We start from the raw sequence: 20,977 nt of genomic DNA, 5'->3' as shown, positions 1-20,977 counted from the left end.
TCGTGATTTTCTGGGAATAAAATTTAATATGTGTTGTTTAGGCGTCTTTCGGCTGCGAAATTTTCTAATTTTCGGGATATTTCGGGATATTTATCACGGCATAAACATATGAACACACGTTTACCTTGGTCCAAAAGCAAAGGTAATCCGAAATTAAAGTAAAAGAGAAAGAACTCTTCCAAAGAGTCACTAAGCCCCAGCCACAATCAGATACTGCCGCAGTCTGGATCATCTGGGGCTCTCTCTCGCTCTCTCCCTCTCTCTGTGTGTGTGTGTGGGGGGGTTGTACGCAATTTGCAAAACGAGATTGTACGAGAGTAGACGGGACCCTGCTGCTTATGGGCACATAATAACAGACAGACGCTGCAGCAAAAAGGAAGCCACAATCCTGACAAAAACACAGATAAATACTACGTTGGGGGTCAGTGGGAGAGCTCTGCTTTCACGGACAGACTGCAATCATTATTATGCAAGCGGCACAAGGGCCAACAAGACAATTGGGCAACTTGGGTGCACGTCCAACCACAATTATACCCTCTGGGTGCTGCCGGCAAGCCTCATCATACACGACTCTCTACAATGCAGGCACTCATTTCGGCTCGATTGTGTGAGTAGAGGCAGAGAGAGAGAGAGAGAGAGTGGTGAGAGAGCTTTTTGCCTCCCAAGGAGCGCGAGGGCATAAGTCTCAAGTGCAAATAGCGGATCACGCATGGGCCTGCTTTTGCTTCTGCAGGGCTGCTGCAGGCGGCGCGACGCTTTAATTTGTCCTATGAAAATATTTGCACACGACTAGCAGCTACAGATGTAATTGAATTAAAATCTGGCCTCCGAGCCCGAACCCTCGCCCGCACCCGCCAACAGTCGTGTGTGGCCCCGGGGCCATGGACTTGTTTTGAAGCCAGAGCCGGAGTCGGAGCCGGAGCCGGATGATTGTCCTCCGGCTAAACAGTTTCAATTTCAGCCGCGCGCAACGAAAGGGAAAGTGAAAGTTTTTTCGAGGCAAAACCCGCGAGGGACGTGTGGGATTAAAACGAATTTTCGACTAAACGGAAATCAACAGCAGAACGCGGGCCCCGCAGCAGGACTAGTGGGTGGGTGGATGGGTGGGTGGCATCATTTCTACGGCAGCACATTTCGAACGAAAAATAAACTCTTCAAGTGGCTAATAAGCATTTTCCTTCTGTGTGCGCCCCTCAATCGCCATAGTTTTAGATCTTAATTATTTGATTAAATGCTGAGCCCTCGCTTTTGGGCCGGCATATAAAATTAAATTATTAAAATGTATTCAATGCCGAAAAGCCAACTTAATTCAATTTCGAAAATATGCCGTCCACCTGATAGCAGCCGACGGCAGACCAACAAAACAGAACACACGAGACCCAACAACAGCAACAACAACAAAAAGAACCGATGAGGAGAAGTGCGGCCGGGCGGCTGAGATTTGCATAAAATTGATAAACAATAGCCCGACATTGGCGGCGTCTCGTCTCGTCGCATTGTTCCCGGTACGGGAACGGTAACGGCATCCTGCCAGACTGATAATATGCCGGCGATTTGCAAAGGGATTAACTCATTCAAGTCGAAGCGTAGAGCAAATTGAATGACGCCCGATGGCTGCGGGTATGACAGAGTCTTTAAAGGGTATTCTGAGAGCTTGTATGGTTGGAACGACGAAAAGCAAAAGTCGTTGAGCCGAGAAGGTGATCAGCATCGGCAGTCCAAAGTTCGCAAATAAACGCCAGTGCAATCGGCAGGCAAAAAAAAGGAGAAAAAACCAAGCCCACCCGATCTCTTCCCAGCAGGCAGCAGAGCTAGCAAATAAACGCAATTTAATTTTTTCTATGAGATCTGCGAAAGAGATCGAGAACGAAACCAAGCACAGCCGAACTCCTATCGCCCACAGACCCGAGCCGAACACCTTTTCTACCTGCACTTCGTGTGCTCTGTTTCTTGCCTTCGGTAGGGCACGATTGAACACGTCTGTCTCATACAATAAGCGGCTCATTTCGGTGCATTGTGAGAGAGAGCGGCAGAAAAAGCACCGCTCTCTTTGCAATGCTCATCTCGCAAGCAAAAGCAAAAGAAAAACACCTTTGGCAGCCTGTGATCGACAGAAGTGTCTGCGAAAAAGCGATTGCAAAGGGAAACGAAAAAATGTGCTGGTGTTTTGTTTTTTCTTTTTTTTTCGCATACCCTGAAAAGGAAGCTTGTGTTTCTTCACAACGTAATGAAAACGTAGGGTATTTAAAACTTCGACACCTGAAGCTCTGCTGTTTTCTGGTTTTTGTTTGCTTGTATATTTGTTTGCCTGCCTGGGAAGGCCTTTCATTTTGAATGACTGCCAGACAATATGGAAACAGAGCTCTCTCTCTCTCTCTCTCAAAGGGAAAGGTACTTCATCAGAAATGTTTGAGGCAACTTTAATGCCTGGCTTGGTGGTTGATTTCAGAAAACTTAATTGCGAAAAGGTTCGAGTGCCAGTCGCATTAGATATTCCCTTGAAGAGATCTGGCTGCGCCTGAGTGCTGCCTGGGGGAAATTTCGGACTTGGGCTTAAATCGGATTTAGCACTTTGCTGGCTAACCAGAATTTGTAATGCGCCCGAGTCGGATCCACACACATTACCTTGAATAATTTCATATGAAGGCTGCACGGTTGCAGGCGGGGCATAAATATGCAATAACGTGACGCAAATGAAGCCATGCCACGGTAGATTCATGACTGTGCCACACTGCCAGCAATGTGCTGTGCAGATTTATTGTCTGTGTAAAATATGCAGCATCGAGCGGAGCTCATTAAATACTCGACGTCCAGTTATGCATCCGAAAAGGCAAAACGAAAAATATCCAAAAACCAAAGCCATGTGGTCCAACCACAGCAGGACCCTGGCCAGGACGTGGAACAGAACAAAGAATGTTCACTTTGCCATCAATCCGAAACGGTGACAATTGGCAGACAAGCCGAGGCGAAATCGGAACGAACATGTGACATGGCAGAGGGAGAGGAAGAGAGAGAGAGAGAGAGAGAGGAAAAAATATATTCAAAGCTCCACCACCACACACTGGCTGTACTCGTCTACGAGTATTTCATGTCCGGTGCTCTCTCCCTCTCCCTGTCCCTCTCCCTCTCTGTCTTTACCTTGGGCAACTGTGAGGCAAAATAATTTCCGAGAGATTTGCATAAATACACAAGTTAAATGCACATTTAGCATTTTGAATTTGTAATATTTTTGCAGTTTAGTTGTCGAGTGTCCTCTGCCTTGTGTGTGCTTCCCCCCCCTCCCCACCACCTTTTCCTGTGCCCTATCCTGGCCCCTGGGTACTTGTATGTTTTGCCAGGGTATATGGTGTATGCAGGTGGTGGAAATATATGCCCTTTTTGGTGGAGGTGCACCTTCTTTTGTCCCAGCTCAACGGCTCGTTTCATGGCACGTTTTGCCGGATTGACAGTGCCAGGGCCTCTCCGAACGCTTCAGCTGACTCAGGACACACTGACTGCAAATAGTATGCCACATGAATTGTGCAAAGAGCTTTCTGTGCCGGGCAATCCTTTCGCTTTACGGCAAATATGCTCGGCTACTCTCCCGTTTGCCTAATGAAAATCGTTGTGATTGTTGGGGGCGGGGCGGGCGGTTGGGGGGGCGACTGATTTTGGCCTGTACGACATGGCATATGAATTTTAATATTTAGTCCAGCTCAGCTCAGGGTCTGGTACATTCCTTAACCTGTCTATGAGAGAGAGAGGTAGAGAGGTAGAGAGGGAGAGGGTGGTATAAAAATATTTCCATTTCCATTTCTGGGCTCTTGCTTCTTTATTATGCGCCTGTTCGTTTTTTTTCACCCCCCCCCCCCCCCCCGCTTTGTCCTGTCTGAAATGTTTTTGTATTGTCATCAACAACAAAACTATTTGTCTATTCACTGCCCCAGCCACCCCCCAGCCACCCCTCCTTTACGTGCCTCGTTGTGCTGCGTCCAGTGCTTTATTATTATTTGAGAGACGCCGGGATGCTGTTTGCGGTGCCCCCCAGAAGGACTGGAACCTCCAGATAACTAAGAACCGAGACGAGCAACTAAGCTTAGCCTTCACCTTTTTTTCTCTCTCTCTCTCTACCTTCCTTCCTTTCTTCTTTTCTTTCTTCCAAGTTATTAATATTTATTCTCTCGCTCTGGAGGTCACGAGACCATGTACCAATGAAATGATTTGCTAAAAAGGTTATTGAAAATTATATTACTATTGTCCTGCAGCTGGTCCCAATGATTGGGCAACTTTCAGATGCAGATAAAGAGCTGCTCTCTTTAGTTTTCCGGGGCCCATCGGTTAGGGGAACTTGCAACCAGGGCCATCCATCAATTTCGATATACCTTCGAGCTTGTGGGGGGAAGTTCTGATTAGTTGAAGAACCTTTCAGTGAACACCCCAGGATTTACAGGCAATGCAGCTGTTCGAATCCTTGAAATTCCCTTTTGCTGCAGATTTTGGGGGCTCTTCTCCGACAATCATTTCGATTGTTCCTCCCTCCCCCAAAAAACAGGTTGCACAGGGGCTCTGTGTGTGGTCTGAAATACTGCCTATTACCCTTTATTTTTCTGTACAAAAATCACCCACAAATTGCTGGGCAATTTGTTCTCAGGGTTTATTAAAAATATACTTTAGTTTTTGTCACATTTTATTTGAGACTTTTTGGCCGAGAAGCCAGGGAGCTCCCTGGCTACCATTTTGCATTTGATGCGATTTGAGAATTGGAAAATTGGATTTGCAACAGCAGCACAATCGACAATACAATGTTTGCTAAAAGTATTTGCCCCAAAAACTTTTCCAGCAATTATAACTTTAAATCGATTGCCAGAGAGAGGGAGAGGGAGAGAGAGGGAGGGAGAGTGTGTGTTCGCTTGAATTGTGGCATGAACTTCCATAATTAGCCAGCTGTTGATACGAGTATCGGGGACATCCTGTAACATATCGACCAACAGTAGAAAACAAAGATTAAATCATTCACACACATCCGATTGCTGGCTGGTTGCTCGGCATTGGGGGAAAATATGTTTATTTATGGGTCCTTTCCTATCACGTAGAATGGGCGTTTACACTGGCCGACGGAGAACAGCTGATTTGGGGGATATTGGGAATCAGATGGGTCCTGGAAACCACAAACTTTCTTACTCTATTCATAATTAATCAATCTATTGTATAAATTTATTTCTATCTCAATGCTTATCGAATGTACAGGAAAAAACTGCTTTCCCGGCAGGAGGCAGCCCTAGTGTCAACAGCCTTTTGATCACTGTACTCGTAGAAGACAAAACGAGTGTATTTAAGTTGGATAAATGTATGCCACATGGTATATGGTATAAGTTGTTTAAAGCTAGATCTAACTAATCAATTTTCAAGGCTTTTTTATATGTTTCTTTTAAGACCGGTTTTAATTAAAGATTCGTACAACATACGTTTGCTTTTGACAGAAAGTTGACTTAATTCGATTTAAAAATATGTAATATGTATAAATTAAGATGGAGCACTGCTAGATTTCAGGAGCAGGAGCAGAGAGAAAAACGTAAAATTGGTCGTGTGGGAAAATATGTACATATATGTATGCTTTAAGCGGTGTTTGTTTCCAACTCGGAAGCCGGTATCTCGGGCTCCTCGTCGTTGTATACGTTCTCTGCCATTTGCCACACCTGCATTATGTTGTCCTCGGACACGGAGCAAATGATCCACGGCTCGTTGGGGTTCCATGAGAAGTCGCTGATCTTGGCCGTGTGGCCGCCGTGAATGAAGAGCAGCTCTGGTGGTCCATCTTCAGCATCCTCTGAGCTCTGCTCCTCGCCTATTTTCGACAAATCGCAAACGTGCAAGCGACGATCGGTGCCGGAAGAGGCAAGAATGGTCTCGTTATGAGGCGACCACTGCACCTGGAAGATCTCGTCCTTGTGCGACTCGATGGAATGTAGTTTTAGCTTCAGATTACGCAAATCCCACAGTGCCACAGTCTTGTCAGCGGAGCCCGTGGCCAAGATGAACTCCGAATAGGGATTGAAGCTCAGACAATTGACTTCGGCCGTATGGGCATCGACGGTATGCGATGGCTTTGAGGTGTTGTTGTTCCGCGTGTCCCAGATCATGAGCTTCTGATCGTCGGCCACAGAACCGAAAAGCGACTCGTGCAGCAGATGCCAGGCCACATCCTCAACGACAGCGGTGTGACCAGTGAAAATATTCATGGCATCGATCACGCGATGTTCCTTGGGCGTGGCGTTAATGTCCCACAAGCAGATGGTATGATCATCAGAGGCCGAGAGCAAGTAGCCATTCAGGTTAGGATTCCAAGAGAGGCCATAGCCCTCTTTCTGATGACCGCGCAGCCTCAGATCTGGCTGGCTGATGGCTCCGGATGGCTCCGGTTTGCTGGGATTTTTGAGTTTTGTGTAGTCAAACACCAGGACATCGCTCGACGGGGTTTTGGTAGCAATAACGCAAGCGTTCTGTGGCATATAACGAGCACGGTTCACCTCGCCTTCGTGATTGATTTTGATCTCAATCTCTATTTTGCCACACACAGAACCAAAGCCACCAAACTGGGCATCTTCGCTGGACAGCTGGACGCTGGCGATCAGCAAGTGATTCTGTTCGTCTGATGTGTGTGTCCCCAAAATGAGGCGATGCACCGAGTAATCCTTGCCGTCCTGCTTGGTCACATCGGGCAGCCACTGGGCAGTCAGGGATGGCCATTCCAGAGCGTGTGTCATGACCAGACAGTCGTACAGAAAAGGGGTATTCTTCTTCCATATCTTGTACTCTTCGTTGATCACACGCTCCTCGACGGCATCGTCGAAAGATTCCGCCGCATTATCACTGCGATCCATCATTTCGAACGTGTGCACAAAATAAGCAAAAATTTGGTACGCGCGCTTCAGTTTTTTACTTAAATTTTACACACAGCAATGAGCACTAACAAGTACTTTACAACTGACTTCTAAAACCAAGTGAATTGACAGCGCAAAATTGGAAAGGAATTTTCTCTGTTTAAATATATGTATATATGTATATATGGGTTCTTAAGATTATTCTTAGTGTGTTTTGGTCTGTTGACTGTAATTGAAGTCCCTACGAAGGTAGTTTATGACTTTCTGATGGCTGTCTATATTTATCTCTGATGTTCCTGAACAACTTCCTTTTCGTGGCTGCTCCGTTACTCTTGTCATTTGCCTATTCCATTTCTAGCGAGTGAGAGAGAGGAGCGCATTGACAGACACGCGCAGAGAGGGGCTTATTCAGAGACTCGTTGAGAGAGGGGCTTATTCAGAGACTCGTTGAGAGAGGGGCGTATTGAGAGACTCGTTGAGAGAGGATCGTACCGTGACACTCGTTATAGGAGGGGCGATTTGAGATACTCGTTCAGAGAGAGACGTTTAGAGAGACTCGCTAAGGTCGTATTGAAAGACTCGTTGAGAGAAGGACGTATTAGGATACTCGTTAAGAGAGGGGCGTATTGAAAGCCCGTTAAGAGGACGTATTGAAAGATTCGCTTAGAAAGGATCGTTCAGAGAATGACGTATAGAGAGACTCGTTAAGAGAGGGGCTTATTGAGAGACTCGTTTAGAGAAGGGCGCATTGAAAGACTCGTTAAGAGAGGAGCGTATTGAAAGACTCGTCAAGAGAAGCACGTATTGAAAGATTCGCTTAGAAAGGATCGTTCAGAGAGAGACGTTAGGGAGACTCGTTGAGACAGGGACGTATTGCGTGACTCGCTCGGAGATGAGCTAATTGAGAGACTCGTTGAGAGAGGGGCGTGTTGAGAGACTCCTTCATAGAGGGGAGTATATAAGGACTCGCTCGGAGAAGGGCGTATTGAAAGACTCGTTCAAAGAGGATCGTGCCTAAGAGCGAGACGATGAGAGACCAAGACTCCGCAGAGCACTTTATTCCCATCTCCAGCCATCGAATGTCCTTTGGGCCTACAAATAGTTTCCAAATGCCGGCTATCCTCCACTTGTAATGGATTTTTTTTTGATTATTCTTCTCCTGTCGAACGATTTAATGGTCGCCGGGCAGCATCTACCAAACAGCGTCGTTAACTTTTAATTAATATGCAAATTTCGTTAATGTGTACACATTACAAAAAGGCTCTTCTACGCCAGCGACACCTCCCGCAGCATTCCGGTCCGAGTGTGTGTCAACAGAGGAGCTCTGGAGGGGGGGGGGGGGGGGGGGGAGGCTGTGTGACCGGGGAGGGTAATGATATTCTGTGAAAATTTGCATGCGATATGTTGCCACCGCAGCCAAATGGCGAACGTTGATTTCCATGTCGACGGGCGACCTCAATTTGTGGGGCGGGGGAAGGGGGGCTGGGGGGAGGCCAAAAAACGGCAAACAAACAATCAGGCGGACAGGCCGTCGCCGCAGCGCGATTCATTGACAATTTAATAAGTAGTTCGGTTGCGTCATTAGCAAGCAGACCGTCATTAGTGTAAAATATTTCAATTAGTCCGCGAGGACACATGTGTTAATGCTGGTGGCAATATCACGGGCAAAAACTATCGCAAGACCCCTTCGAAGGGGGTCTCTGAGCCGGAGATCCAATTGAAGTCTGGCATCATATCTTTAAGAGGGGCCCCCCCCCTGGTTGACCACAAAATTACGTGCCGCACGGGACATACAAATATTTCCAATTAAGGTCGTTCGTGCAACAGAGAGACATATGCCACAGACGGTAAATTAAATTGCGCGTATGGCTTTGCTTTTGCTTAAGTGCGAGTCCAGGCCGCACAGGGACTCCGATTGAAAAATAAAAGCAATTGCAATTCATAAAATAATAAATATAAAATTGATTTACGGCATGTGTCCAGGAAGGAGGGGGGTAGGGGGAGCTTCTTGGGTGCATGTCAACAGCAGGAAAATTCACAACGAAATGTTTTTTTTTTTTTATTTAAACAGAATTGTGCGTGGTCTGGCCTCCACAAAGAGAGACACAGAGAGACACGGAGAGATGGCGGAATATTTGTCATAATGCATTTAAGGCCCCCGCCCCCCCTCTCTCTCTCTCTGTCTCTGTCTCCCCGTCAAACGAAGATTATTTCCCTGTTTTTCCAGCGCCCGGCTCTGATTGATATGTGCCTGTCAAAAGGGGGGCGCGGGGTGGGCGAATTTTTTATTCAAAAGGTAACAAACCCACATCGAATCCTGGCCACACCCAGCGAAGTGGCACGCCAAAAGGTATTGTGCATTATCACGTATCCTGTCTAGCCGGAGGCGGAGGCGGAGACGGAGACGTAGACCCTGCCCCATGATAAATGATGCCCAAGGCCGCCTTTTAATCGCCTGGCATATTTTTCTTAAACATTAATCATACCGCAGTGATTTTTGGCCTCATCAAATATTTACTTTTAATTTATTAAAAAACTTTTTGGCATATTTTTTTTCTTTTTTTCTGTCATTGATGGACCTTTTGGGTCATCCACTAATGCATTTGGCTTGTTGCTAGAATTTATAAATATTTTATGCAATTTCTCCCTGGATTGTGGTTAATTTTTGGACCCCTATGACCGTTCAGGGGTAGTTTGACGGCGGGGTAATGTTGCCAGGCCCTTTTTCGGAGTCATTTTCGGAGTGAAAAATGTTGCCAAGGGCCGGCAATTCGCCGCCTGAAAATTACCCCATCTAAAGATTTATATTTTATAATTATAATTATAGTTGTTGGTTTTTTTTATCAGAATTTAAATTGCCTGTTTCTATCAATTTCCTGGTTTCATTAATATTAATAACATTTTTTACGCACTATCGGCTGCTTATTTAATTGTAATTTGTCGGCATAAATCGTTGGAGCATTTTTATATAAAAAAAAAAACCAGACCATATGCCGCCTATTTCGTAGAGCTGTAAAGCAATGCAAATAATTACAAACTTATGAGTTAATTAAGTGCAAAAACAAAGCCATTTGCATAAGTAAGTCAATAAGCGACGATTAATTATAAATTATGGCGGATTTTGCCTTTGTTTAACTTACGTAATCAGCTTTTGGTGCTTAAATAATTATCATTTCACATTATATATTTATGCATTAATCATGCGTCGAGCAAAACGTTTGATAAGCCGTCGGAAGACTCAATAAAAGAGGATTTAACGGTTACTACCAACCAAAATAGGGCTTAAAGCGTTCATATATGTATAAATAAATAAATCAATACATACATCAAACTCAATGGAGACTTATTAAATCCATATTAAATTGACCTGAAGGATTCGATTACCACAGAAAAAAGGCACTGAAAATTTTGCAAAATATGTATACCAATCGATTTATTCGGGAAAGTGGAAAACGTAAAATTAAAGTGTTTTCACTTAAATTTAATTGAAAAAAAATATTTGATTTAAATAATTACATGTATTTTATGTTTAAAATTAAGTGTTTTTATATACGTATTTCCCAATATCATATATATATTTTATAATATTTTAGACTTTAATTAAATATTTGACTATTTAAACAGGCTCTCTAATACATTTATGTTCAAATCAAGTGGATTCTTTTTATTTTTTAATGGATGTTAATTTAAATAAATAAAAAATAATTTTTTTCTTTTTTAAAATTAAATTTAGGACTATACTTTGTATTTTTGATTATAAAATAATATTAATGATATAAATTATGTTGTTTGATGTTACTGTTAGAGCAACTCATACAAAAAAAAACAGAAAAAATTACGATGATTAAAAAAATAAAAAAATAACAAATTTTTGTTTCATCAATGTTGAAGAATTTGAAGTGGTGCTTGTTTTTGGTCGCTCTATTCGATTTTTTTTTATTTTTGTAATTAATAAATAATATAGAATTCACGATAAACACAGTGGAGAAAAGAAAGAAAACAGTTTTACAAATTTGATTAGTTGCAGATGTTTCAAGAAATTGGAAAACATAAAAAAATAATAATAATAACGTGTGTCGTCAAGAGTTTCGAGGGGGATATTATTTGGTTCGATTATCTGTCCAGGTTTCTAGGGTAGAGCCACTGTTATATCATCCTGTTGGGCAGGTCGACTAGGTGGATTCTGGCCAGCCTACGTCGGTAACTGGTCCTCGCCAGTGCATTAGGGTGTCATTTTTCTTTTCTATATTTCTAACAAGATTCTTAAACTATATCCATCTTTACACAGTCTTAAACTGCCTTTTAAATGTTCTAAATGTTGATTTCGCGATTATCTGTGGTCCACGCATGGAATGTACATATTTTGTTTTTGCACTCTCGGGCCTTCTCGTTTTTCGCTTTGCGCTTGAGCTTCAGCCAATGCATAAATCTCGGTGGAATGAGATCAGTTGGGACTATATATATATTCTTCATTAATATTTGCATTATTTACCACATATTCCACTATTTTCCCATCGTATCACTGTGCCACAAAAAAGGGAAAAATTTCCCAAAATAATGCCTAAAGCCATATTCCACTAAGACCACTCATTATTCCATTTAGTTTGCCAAGCCTTTTTTTTTGTATATTTTGTAGTTTTCCAAATTGCATTAGGGGGGGACACATTCCTAATGCCCACGCGCCCCACAAGAGACTATGGCCATTCATCTATATGAATCTCACGGGTAAACTGTCATAGAAGGGTAGCCTAGCCCCCCGCCCCTCCACTACAGGCTCCATACGCCGATGGCACAGACTGTATTAATGCGCTTCATATGTCAGGATGGGCCATTCATCATCATTATGCTTATGCCAACTGGCTGGCTGCCTGCCTGACTGCTCGTTTGTACTCGTACCACTCACACACACACACCAACACACACACACATGAGGAGTTCATGAGAGAAGCGACAGCGTCTCATCAGGAGGAGCAAAAAGAAATGATTTTGTTACAAGAAAAGTTGAAATAACTTTTTGCCGGTTTTCATGTCGCAGCATTTAAAATGAACAAACGTCTGGCAGTCCTTTTTGGGTGGTGTAAGAGGGGGGCTGTGTGTGTGTATGTAAATGGGGAGAGGAGCCGTCGGCAGCCTGTTGTTAGTCCAATGTTCGTGCTATCAAACGCTTTCTCTGTCTCGCTTAAACTTTATTAGTTTGACATGTGTGCGCTTGAAATTTTGGGCACGTTTGATGCAACGTAATCAAACAAGCCGCAAAACATTTTTTTTTCCATGTGGGTGAGTGTGTGTGTGTGTGGCTTTAAAATGGGTTGCTGGGTAACAGCACCTCAGGCTAACAGCATGTTTTCGCGTTCTGTTAACAGGCGAGCCTCTGCCTCGCTTTCGCTCTCTCGGGCTCTTTCGATCCGCTCTCACAGTTTTCGTTGCATTTAAGCTAGAATCAGTTTCGTTTCCACCGCCGCTAACACAGCAACCGCGCTGCTAGCAGCGCTCTCAGTTAACGGCCGAGCCTCTGCCGCGCTCTGGCTCTCTCTCTCTTTCGGTTCTGCGCGCTCTTACGATCCGCTCTCACCGTTTTCGTTGCATTTAAGCTAGAATCAGTTTCGTTTCCACCGCCGCTAACAGGGCAATCGCGCTGTTAGCAGCCCAGGCTAACAGACTGTTATTGCGCTCTGTTAACAGCCGAGCCTCTGCCTCGCTCTCTCTGTTTTGTACGAACCGCACGTCGCTCTGTTGACAGCCTCTGCCTCGCTTTCGCTTTCGTTCTCTGTTCTGTGCGCTCTTACGATCCGCACCGCGCTCTGTTGATAGCCAAGCCTCGGCTTTGCTTTCGCTCTCGCTCTCTCTGTTCTGTGCGCTGTTACGATCCGCACGTCGCTCAGCCGAGCCTCTGCTTCGCTTTCGCTCTCTCTGTTCTGCGCGCTCTTCCAATTTGCACGTCGCTTACCGTTTTCGTTGTTTCGATTCCACTCCCGCTACAAACTGCCGTCGCACATACACACGCCTACATACGAAAATACCTGCATAATACACACTTATTGGCACAACTACACCCTGACGATTTCCGATTCGTCGCTGGATGCCCCCACCCCCTACAAACAAAGTGGAATCCCCTTGCGAAGGATAGTAGGTGGAGGGGGTGGCCTCCCCCTCCTACAGTTGCTAGTTGGTGCCACTTGAGCTAATACCGGCTGTAACTTACAACTTGTAAGTAACTAGAGCTTTTGCCAGTGTCTGTTGCGGATGCAAAAAACTTTGCTCAGCGACATGTGAATCCTTTGTGTGTCCTGTGCCCTGTGCCCTGTGCCCCGTGCTGTCATGGCAATAGTTTAAAGCTTAGTCTCGCAGCCAGTGTCGCGCTGCTGAACATTTTAATCGGCAGGAAATTATGTGAAAAAGTTTTTAATCCTTTTAAATGCCAACTTTTCAATATAACGTTAAAGCGCCAAACAGACCCTGAACAGAGGGCTTAAAGTGAGCAAAAGTCGTGAAACTTAATTATAGACTTTCTTGAGTACACGTCGCATCCCCCCCCACCCTCCCCCTTGATTCGTTTAAATACTCCTCGAGTATCCTATTTATGGGCGACTGTGGCGGCATTTGACTTTTCACTCGTGGATTTAGTGGCGCTTTGCGAATGTTTGATGATAATATTAAATTTTTCAGCTGCAAAAGACTCGCACACCAAAGTATTTATAGCCAGGCCGATAAGCACCTGCATATTCATAATTCAGATAAGTGTCTCCTGGCCGTTGGACCGGCAGGAAGGAGCATTAGAGACCAGCAGCAGCAGCCAGAATTCATGCAAATTATGTTAAAGTGCAGGCGCTCTCTCTCTCCCTCTCTCTCTCTCTCTCTCTCTTAAAGGGGTGGGGCACAAGGGTGCAGCGGTGCTGCAGTTGTGGGCTGGGGTGGTGCGGGGTCAGGGGGGGGGCACTCACTTCCTAAAATGTGTATTTTCATGCTCGAGCATAAACGTGTATAAAATAATATTTTTGCACATTCTACGCCTTAAAACCATAAAATTGCATAATTTATAAATTTGAATATCTCACACATAAAGGGGTGCACTGTACTCATATGTGCAGGATATACTGTGAGTGGGAGAGGTAGAGGCCAATGTGCTCTCGACAGAGTCAAACTGTAGCTTTATTGCCTCGACCGAGCATTTCAAACACAATTTGTGCCGAAGAAAAACGACCAAAGAAGGAAAGAGAGAGAACGGTAGAGAGAGTGAGAGAGAGAGAGCCATTGCATATACCCATTGCTTGAGGATTATGGGGGGTAAATGGGTTTCATGGAGTCCAGCAAAATTCTCGCCAACAAGCTCGCAAGCGAACAAAAAAATTTGTTTTGTGTCGCAGAAATCTCGCAAAATTCTCGCAAAAATCTCGCAAAAGTCTCACAAAAGGCTCAAATAAAATCTCGCTAAAATCTAGTAAAAATCTCACAAGTCTCAAATAAAATCTCGCTAAAATCTAGTAAAAATCTCACAAGTCTCAAATAAAATCTCGCAAAAGTCTCGCAAAAGTCTCGCAAAAGTCTTGCAAAATGCTCGCTAAAGTCTCGCAAAAGTTTCGCAAAAATCTCACAAAAGTCTCAAATAAAATTTATCTCTAAAATCTCGCAAATATCTCGCAAGTCTCCCAAAAATATCGCAAAAATCTCGCAAAAATGTCGCAAAAGTCTCGCCAAAATCACGCACTAGTCTCGCAAAAATCCCGTAAAAGACTCGCAGAAATGTCGAAAAACTCTCGCAAAAGTCTCGTAAAAGATTTGAGACAATAATATCATAAATGATACGCTCACTGCCACAAACTGAAAGACACATAAATATTTCTTTCATATTTCTAACATATGTAGGCCCAAATGCGAGCGTTTTGTGCCGTTAAGTCTCGTATTTGACTCGCCTGCGTTACCATTTGTGAGCGTTTTACTTGCTGGCTATGAAGCAGCACTCAATTTACCCATAAAGAATTGTAGTTTAGACCGCATTAATTTCTACAGGCAGTATTTTCCAACAGTGTTATTTTCCACAAGTTTTTTAACTCTAAAAATATAGGTTTTTTCTTACTGATTCGAAAAATTAAAGTCATCCAAACATTTTAGACAGTTTTGGCTGTTTTTTAAGCAGTGGAAAATAGTGAAAAGCGAATGAAAATTATTATTAAAAGAAATTTAAATATCTTGATGGAATAACCGACTCAAAAAAATATTAATCTTTTGTAACAAATAGATTAAAATGTTGCCAAATCCTCTATTTGGGTGTTCAAATACTCCTAATATATAACAAATATTTATTTCTATCAACAACATGGAGGATTAAGAAACTTAAGGCAACAAAGCCGTCTAGGGAGGTCCCTAAAGGCCTGAAGACCGAGAGGCGAGTGAGAGATTAAAGATGGGAGTGTCTCCTTCCTCACAGTTCTTTTTTTCCGAGCAGAAACAAAAGTTGTGCCTAGGCCTCTTGGCTTAGATAATTCCCGATTAATGGGTATCCCAATGTCCTTAATCGCCCCACTTGTTGTTCTGTTGGAAAAGTCAGCAGAAATTGTGGTCCAGAAGTGGGCCCCGGCTTGGAGTTTGGAGCAGAAAGTAATTTAGGCAAAAAAATGTGAGCAATTTGAAAATGCCTTTTTTGCCTTTTTAGCTTTTCGGCTTTTGCGCCAGCCTGCGTTGGTCAGTATTTATTAGAATTTCGAAATGCCTCTGACTTATTCATAAGGAAATCCCATTGACAGTTGCGGCAGATTTTTCGATTACACACCACACTCGGACGAACTAATTTCGAACAAATAGATACAAAGATAGATATCGTTCGACCTTCGGACAAAAGCCAACAATTGTTGAATGATAATTTTTGATTTATGGCTTACCAGCTGCCAGGGCCGTGTGTTGGCCAACTTAATTGATTTTTACCCCCAGCTCGAAGCTTAGTTCTGTGGCATTTCTTAATAATTTTGCAATCTTTGCGGTTGCTTTTCCAACGAAACTTTTGTGCGACTCAACTAGCATGTTTATTTTTATCGCACTTCCCTGACGTTGGCGTTGCGTTGAGTTTTCCCCAAAGTTTTCCCGCACAGACAACTGCGCGGAGAGGCGTATCCGTATCCGGGCAACTGCCTTACACCTGCACACGTGTGCCGGCATGAACACGAGTTTGATTCTTGTAAAGTGAAGTGCGAAAGTTGCCGGGGCGGCAACGTCGGCATGTTTATGAGGGCCTAAACTCAGGGAGCGCTCGCAGGTTGCCCTTGTCATCCCCTACCCCTTCCCCTACCCCCACCCCTTCCGCTTCCCCAATAACTGGACGGCCAACAGGGAATCGATGTCGGCTCTTGACCTGACATTATCAGTCACACGGACAGAACAGGGTCTTTTTTGAATAAGTATTGTCCAGACACTGTTTCAAAGGCAGGCGTTTCGTTTTCTGCAAGAATTATACATCAGAGCCTCCCAGATTGGGTCACTCTTTACCATAAAAAACGTAAAAAAAGAGTTATTACTTTCAAAATAATGAAAGTCGATAAAAGTCACATATGGGTATTTTTTCAATGGGTATCCCGGAGCATGTTAAATTTGTATTATCCAATTATCACAAATAAATTGTTTTATATGTCTTATTTTTGATTGTTTTAACAGAAAATTTACATAAAAACAATTTTTAATATTTTAAATAATAATTTGTTACTATATTATTAAAAAAAATGCGGTTAAAACAACAAAATGAAATCTGTATTGAAAATTATTTTTAAAATTTGTAAAATATAATTTCCTTTTTTTAATTCTACAAACTAAAGAAAATACAAATAATTTTACTTATCAAAAATACTTTATAATTTTAAAACTTATACAATTATACAAATATTACAATTATTAATTATTAATTACAATTACAATAATATAATTATACAAAAATTATTACAGAGTAAAGATAAAAAAATTAATTTTTTTTTTAACAAATTTAATTTTGTTTTAATTGATACTAATTTTATAAAATATAGAAAGATTTCAAAAATAATTTTTAAAATAGTTGAAATGGAAGATAAAAATTAAACTGAAATTAAATATTCGTTTATTTAAAACAAAATTTCGTATTTTATTTATAGAAATCAGAGAAAATAAAAGTGAGTTATTTATTTATATTTTTTTTTAGGATTATTTTTAAACTTTTTTTAATTAAAATTAATACAAAACGGAAAATATATAATTAAAATCAAAACTTTGTTAAATTAATTTAAAATTTTTAGTACAATAATTACGTTTTTTAATTTAGTTCAATTGAAATATGTCATTAAATTATATCTGATTTTAATAATAAATATTAATAATTAATTTTTAGTTCAAAATTTGTATGAAACAAATTATATGCCTTCCGACCTCTGACCCTTACTGAAGATTATGCAAAACATCTTCTTCGCTTCTGTCTGCTTAAATTAATTGCTCAGAACTTCACTTTCAACATTTCGGGGCAGTAAAAAGATACAAGTATCTGGAGAATTTCTGGCCCTTGTGACCACCAAATTGTCGTCCCGGCAAATGGACCAATAAAGTGCGCGTGTGTGCCACATAGAGCACTATTGTTTTAGCGTTTGAGGAGCTCCATAGAGAGGGGCACAGCCATCAGGAAGCAACGTCAATGAAGTGCCAAAGCCATTCCCAGGGTGCGTGGCACCGCAAGTATTTAAAATTGTTTTGGTCACACACCCAGACCACCCACTCGCACTCGCAGCAGGTGATAAAAGTTCAAAGTCATGTAAGCTACGTGGTCGACCCCGGGTAACGGGTTACGGGTAACGGGTTACGGGTTTCGGGTACGGCTTTGTAAGAATCTGTTTTATATTTGAATTTTCGCAACACTCTTGGCAGACGCCGCTCAAGTGTCGAGACAACAAAATGGATTTCATCCTTGAGGTTCGCTTCATTTTTCAACTTGTTTCCACTTGACGGGGCGGTGCGGCAAGGCGGGGAGAGGCACGGCGCTTCTTCGCCTGAAGTTGAAACGTTTCAAGTCGAAGGCAAACAGACTGCGCTTTTGTGCAGCATCTAGTCACCACTCCAACTCCAACTTCATCTCCTGTCGTAGCCTCAATTGACGTGCCACCTCTTTGTTCTTGGATCCCCCAGGCGGGGGGAGGGGGGACCTGCTAAAAGCCTTTGGAGCGCATCTCAGTGCAAATATCGATCGACAAACACCTGGGTGGCACACCTACAGGCAATGCCCATCAGGGCGGCCAGATGGGGGGACTTCCGCTTCGGTGATCGGGCAAAGCGATCGCGCAGCGTCTCGAAGAAATCTGTGCGACTCAGTATACCATTATCGTCCGTATCGAAGATGGTGAAAATGATATCAATAATATGATCGGTCAGATGCACACCGACCACCACGTGGGCAATGTGCCGCAGGGTCTGACGCGAGATATCCGCCCCGCTCAGATAGTGGAACGTGAGGGCCGAGTCCACGGCGGCCACATCCTTGAGGAACCGAAAGAAGGTCAGAAACTCATCGAGTGTCACGCCCTTATCGGAATTCTTGTACTTCTCCTGGACGCGATGCAGCATTGTGGCACGTTCCATGCTGCTGGCCGTGGAGTAGGCCATCAGCATTTTGGTAAAGGCCACCTCGCTGATCACCGTCTTGGAGCTCTTCAGAAGGGCCTGAAACTCCAGCAGCAGGACCTCGCTGGCCAGCTTTCGCTGAAACTCCAGGAAGACATTCACATTGAGCTTCTGATCGAGATTGGGCCCGAAAAAGTATTGGTTTACGTTCATATTCCTCACCGAACCATCCCCCTGGCAGACTTTCGATAGATACAAGTTCATATCATCGTGCGAGAGATTCCCATCACCATTGACGTCGAACAGGCGAAAGGCCAGCTCAAAGTAACGCTCCGGCACGGACAGCAGCATCACCAGAAACAGATAGTCCCCGAAGCTCAGGAGTCCGTCCTTCTGGAAGCTATAGAATATGCTGTTGTCGCTCAACGATGAGCAGCGATGCTTGTGCATATGCCCCTCCGATACTTTGTAGAACTTGTCCAGGCCCAGGCTCTCCGGCTGACGGCGGGAGCCCGGCGTTATGGCCCGCATAAAGTCCGGCGGCGTCATGTACACCTCCCAACGGCCGGACTTGTGCTTCATTTTGATGGTGGCAAAATACCGGAACACCTTCTCCGGGCTGGAGTACAGGCGCAAACGATTCTCGTACTCCAGGATTCGCATCTCCCGAAAGTGGGCGCGATGGTGGGTGTGAGGACCCCGTTTCTGCCGCTGCTCCAGGGGAATCTCGCAGAAATCATCGGCTGTCCCGGAGGCCTGCAGAACGGGGAAGCCGAGACTCCGGCTTTGGTAATCCCACAGGCTGCGAGCCCCGTAAAGGAGCGGCAGGATGGGCACACTACGAAACATGCCACCCGGCTATCGGATATATCGAAAAATAAAAGAAAAGAAAAACCACAATAATGGAACTACAAATTTGAGTAAGAAAACCTCCAATATCGGTTGGGGTTTGGGTTTGTGTTTCTTTTTTTTTGTTTGAATTTGGGTCAAACTCGAGAACTGATTGATGGATGCCCAGGCAGGAGCAGGCCTACTGCCCACATACGATTTTGAGCATTAAAAGTAATCAGCAGCGCAAATATTTGAGCCACAACGGATTGGAATGGAGTGTGGATTGGAGTGTGGTCTGGTGCATGGCTTTATAAGACCCCCCTGGGAAATTTGCAAACAATAAACTGGCCCAAAGGCCTGGCCGGGGTCGGGGCCGGGGCCAAGCGAAGGGGAAAAACTTTTACTTCGATTTGTGGATTTCCTCTAATTTCTGCACTGAATTTCTATGCATTTATGGGGCGGCGGTCTTCGGGCATTGTGTGGAGGTGGTTTGGAGGAGGGTCTTTGGAAAAGTTCCACCCTCCACCTCTGGTGTGACTGTGAAGCACCCTCGACAGCAAGTTTCGCTTTGGAGAGAGCTCGTGTTTTGTGCTGCAAAAAAAAGAAAGAGAAAACTTTCAATGGGTCTTCAAGGATTGGCTTTAGCAAAAAGTTTAGTTCTGGGACAGTTGCTTATTCTTTAGAATTCAGAATGTAATGTGATGTATGCAAGAGTATTTAAATAATCATCTGTATGCGTGCACTCAGAGAAAACAGCATTGACATTTGTATATTTACTTTTTGTATTATTTATAATTATTCGTTTATTATTGATAATTTATTTTACTTGGATTTAAAAATAGTGAATATATCAGGAATACAACGAAAAAAAACTTATTTTTATTAAAATATAATTTAATGTAATTTTTAAATTTTTTGTTCAATATTTACATTTTTAAGGTTTTATAATTTTGTATATTAATATTAAATATTTATTTTACTTGGACTTTAAAATAATTAATATAAATATATATCACGAAAGTATATTTTTTTGGTAATAAAATTTAATTTAATTTTTAATTCAATAATTTAGTTAATATTTATTATTTATTTTACTTGGATTTAGAAACATTGAACAATTTTAGGACTACAATGAAATACAACTTTTATTTTGTATTTTTTAATTCAAATTTTTTTAAAAGGATTTAATTAAATTTTTAATTCCATATTTTCTTCTTTAACATTATAAATTAATTTTAGAATTATTTTAGGTAATATTTATTTTACTTTGATTTAAAAATAATGAATATATCGGGACTACAACGTAGTAAAATTTTTTGTTGTTAATATTTAATTTATTTCTAAATTTTTTTTAATTCAATATTTACTTTTTAAACGTTTAATAATTAATTAACCTATAACTATTTTAGTTAATATTCAATATTTATTTTACTTGGATCTAAAAATATTGAAAAATTTGGGACCACGACTACATACATACATAGATTAAATATACGGCAATGGGACTGAAATATTGTTTTCGTTTACAGCTGTTTTAAGAGTTTTTCCCTCGCAATTTTTTTTAAAACAAATTATTTCATCCGATAAAGGTATCAATTTTCTATAATCGTAACATTATTTACTCTTTTTGTGCGATTTTGTTTAACGAAAAATGGTTTTAAATAAGGTGTACTCTTGGCACTTTTTGAAAGATAATCCTGTATTTTGGCCCTGTGGTCCCTTTTTTT

General features: G+C 42.4%; 2 protein-coding genes across 2 annotated transcripts; both read right to left on the bottom strand.

The window, feature by feature from the left end:
* Nucleotides 1-5,401: 5,401 nt before the first annotated feature.
* LOC6603557 (probable histone-binding protein Caf1) lies at nucleotides 5,402-6,882 on the bottom strand. Its single transcript, XM_002028501.2, has one exon. It carries the CDS (start codon nucleotides 6,861-6,863, stop codon nucleotides 5,595-5,597), a length of 1,269 nt encoding a protein of 422 aa, XP_002028537.1. The 5' UTR covers nucleotides 6,864-6,882; the 3' UTR covers nucleotides 5,402-5,594.
* Nucleotides 6,883-18,029: 11,147 nt separating this feature from the next.
* LOC6603558 (calcium uptake protein 1 homolog, mitochondrial) lies at nucleotides 18,030-19,268 on the bottom strand. The gene has a single exon (XM_002028500.1). The coding sequence runs from the start codon at nucleotides 19,266-19,268 to the stop codon at nucleotides 18,030-18,032; it is 1,239 nt and encodes a 412-aa protein (XP_002028536.1).
* Nucleotides 19,269-20,977: the final 1,709 nt, after the last annotated feature.

Source organism: Drosophila persimilis, unplaced genomic scaffold, assembly GCF_003286085.1.
Source record: "Drosophila persimilis strain 14011-0111.01,24,50 unplaced genomic scaffold, DperRS2 tig00000000-arrow-pilon, whole genome shotgun sequence".
NCBI lineage: Eukaryota > Metazoa > Arthropoda > Insecta > Diptera > Drosophilidae > Drosophila > Drosophila persimilis.
The sequence above is the reverse complement of the archived record's forward strand: the minus strand, read 5'-3'. Positions and strand labels throughout refer to the sequence as shown.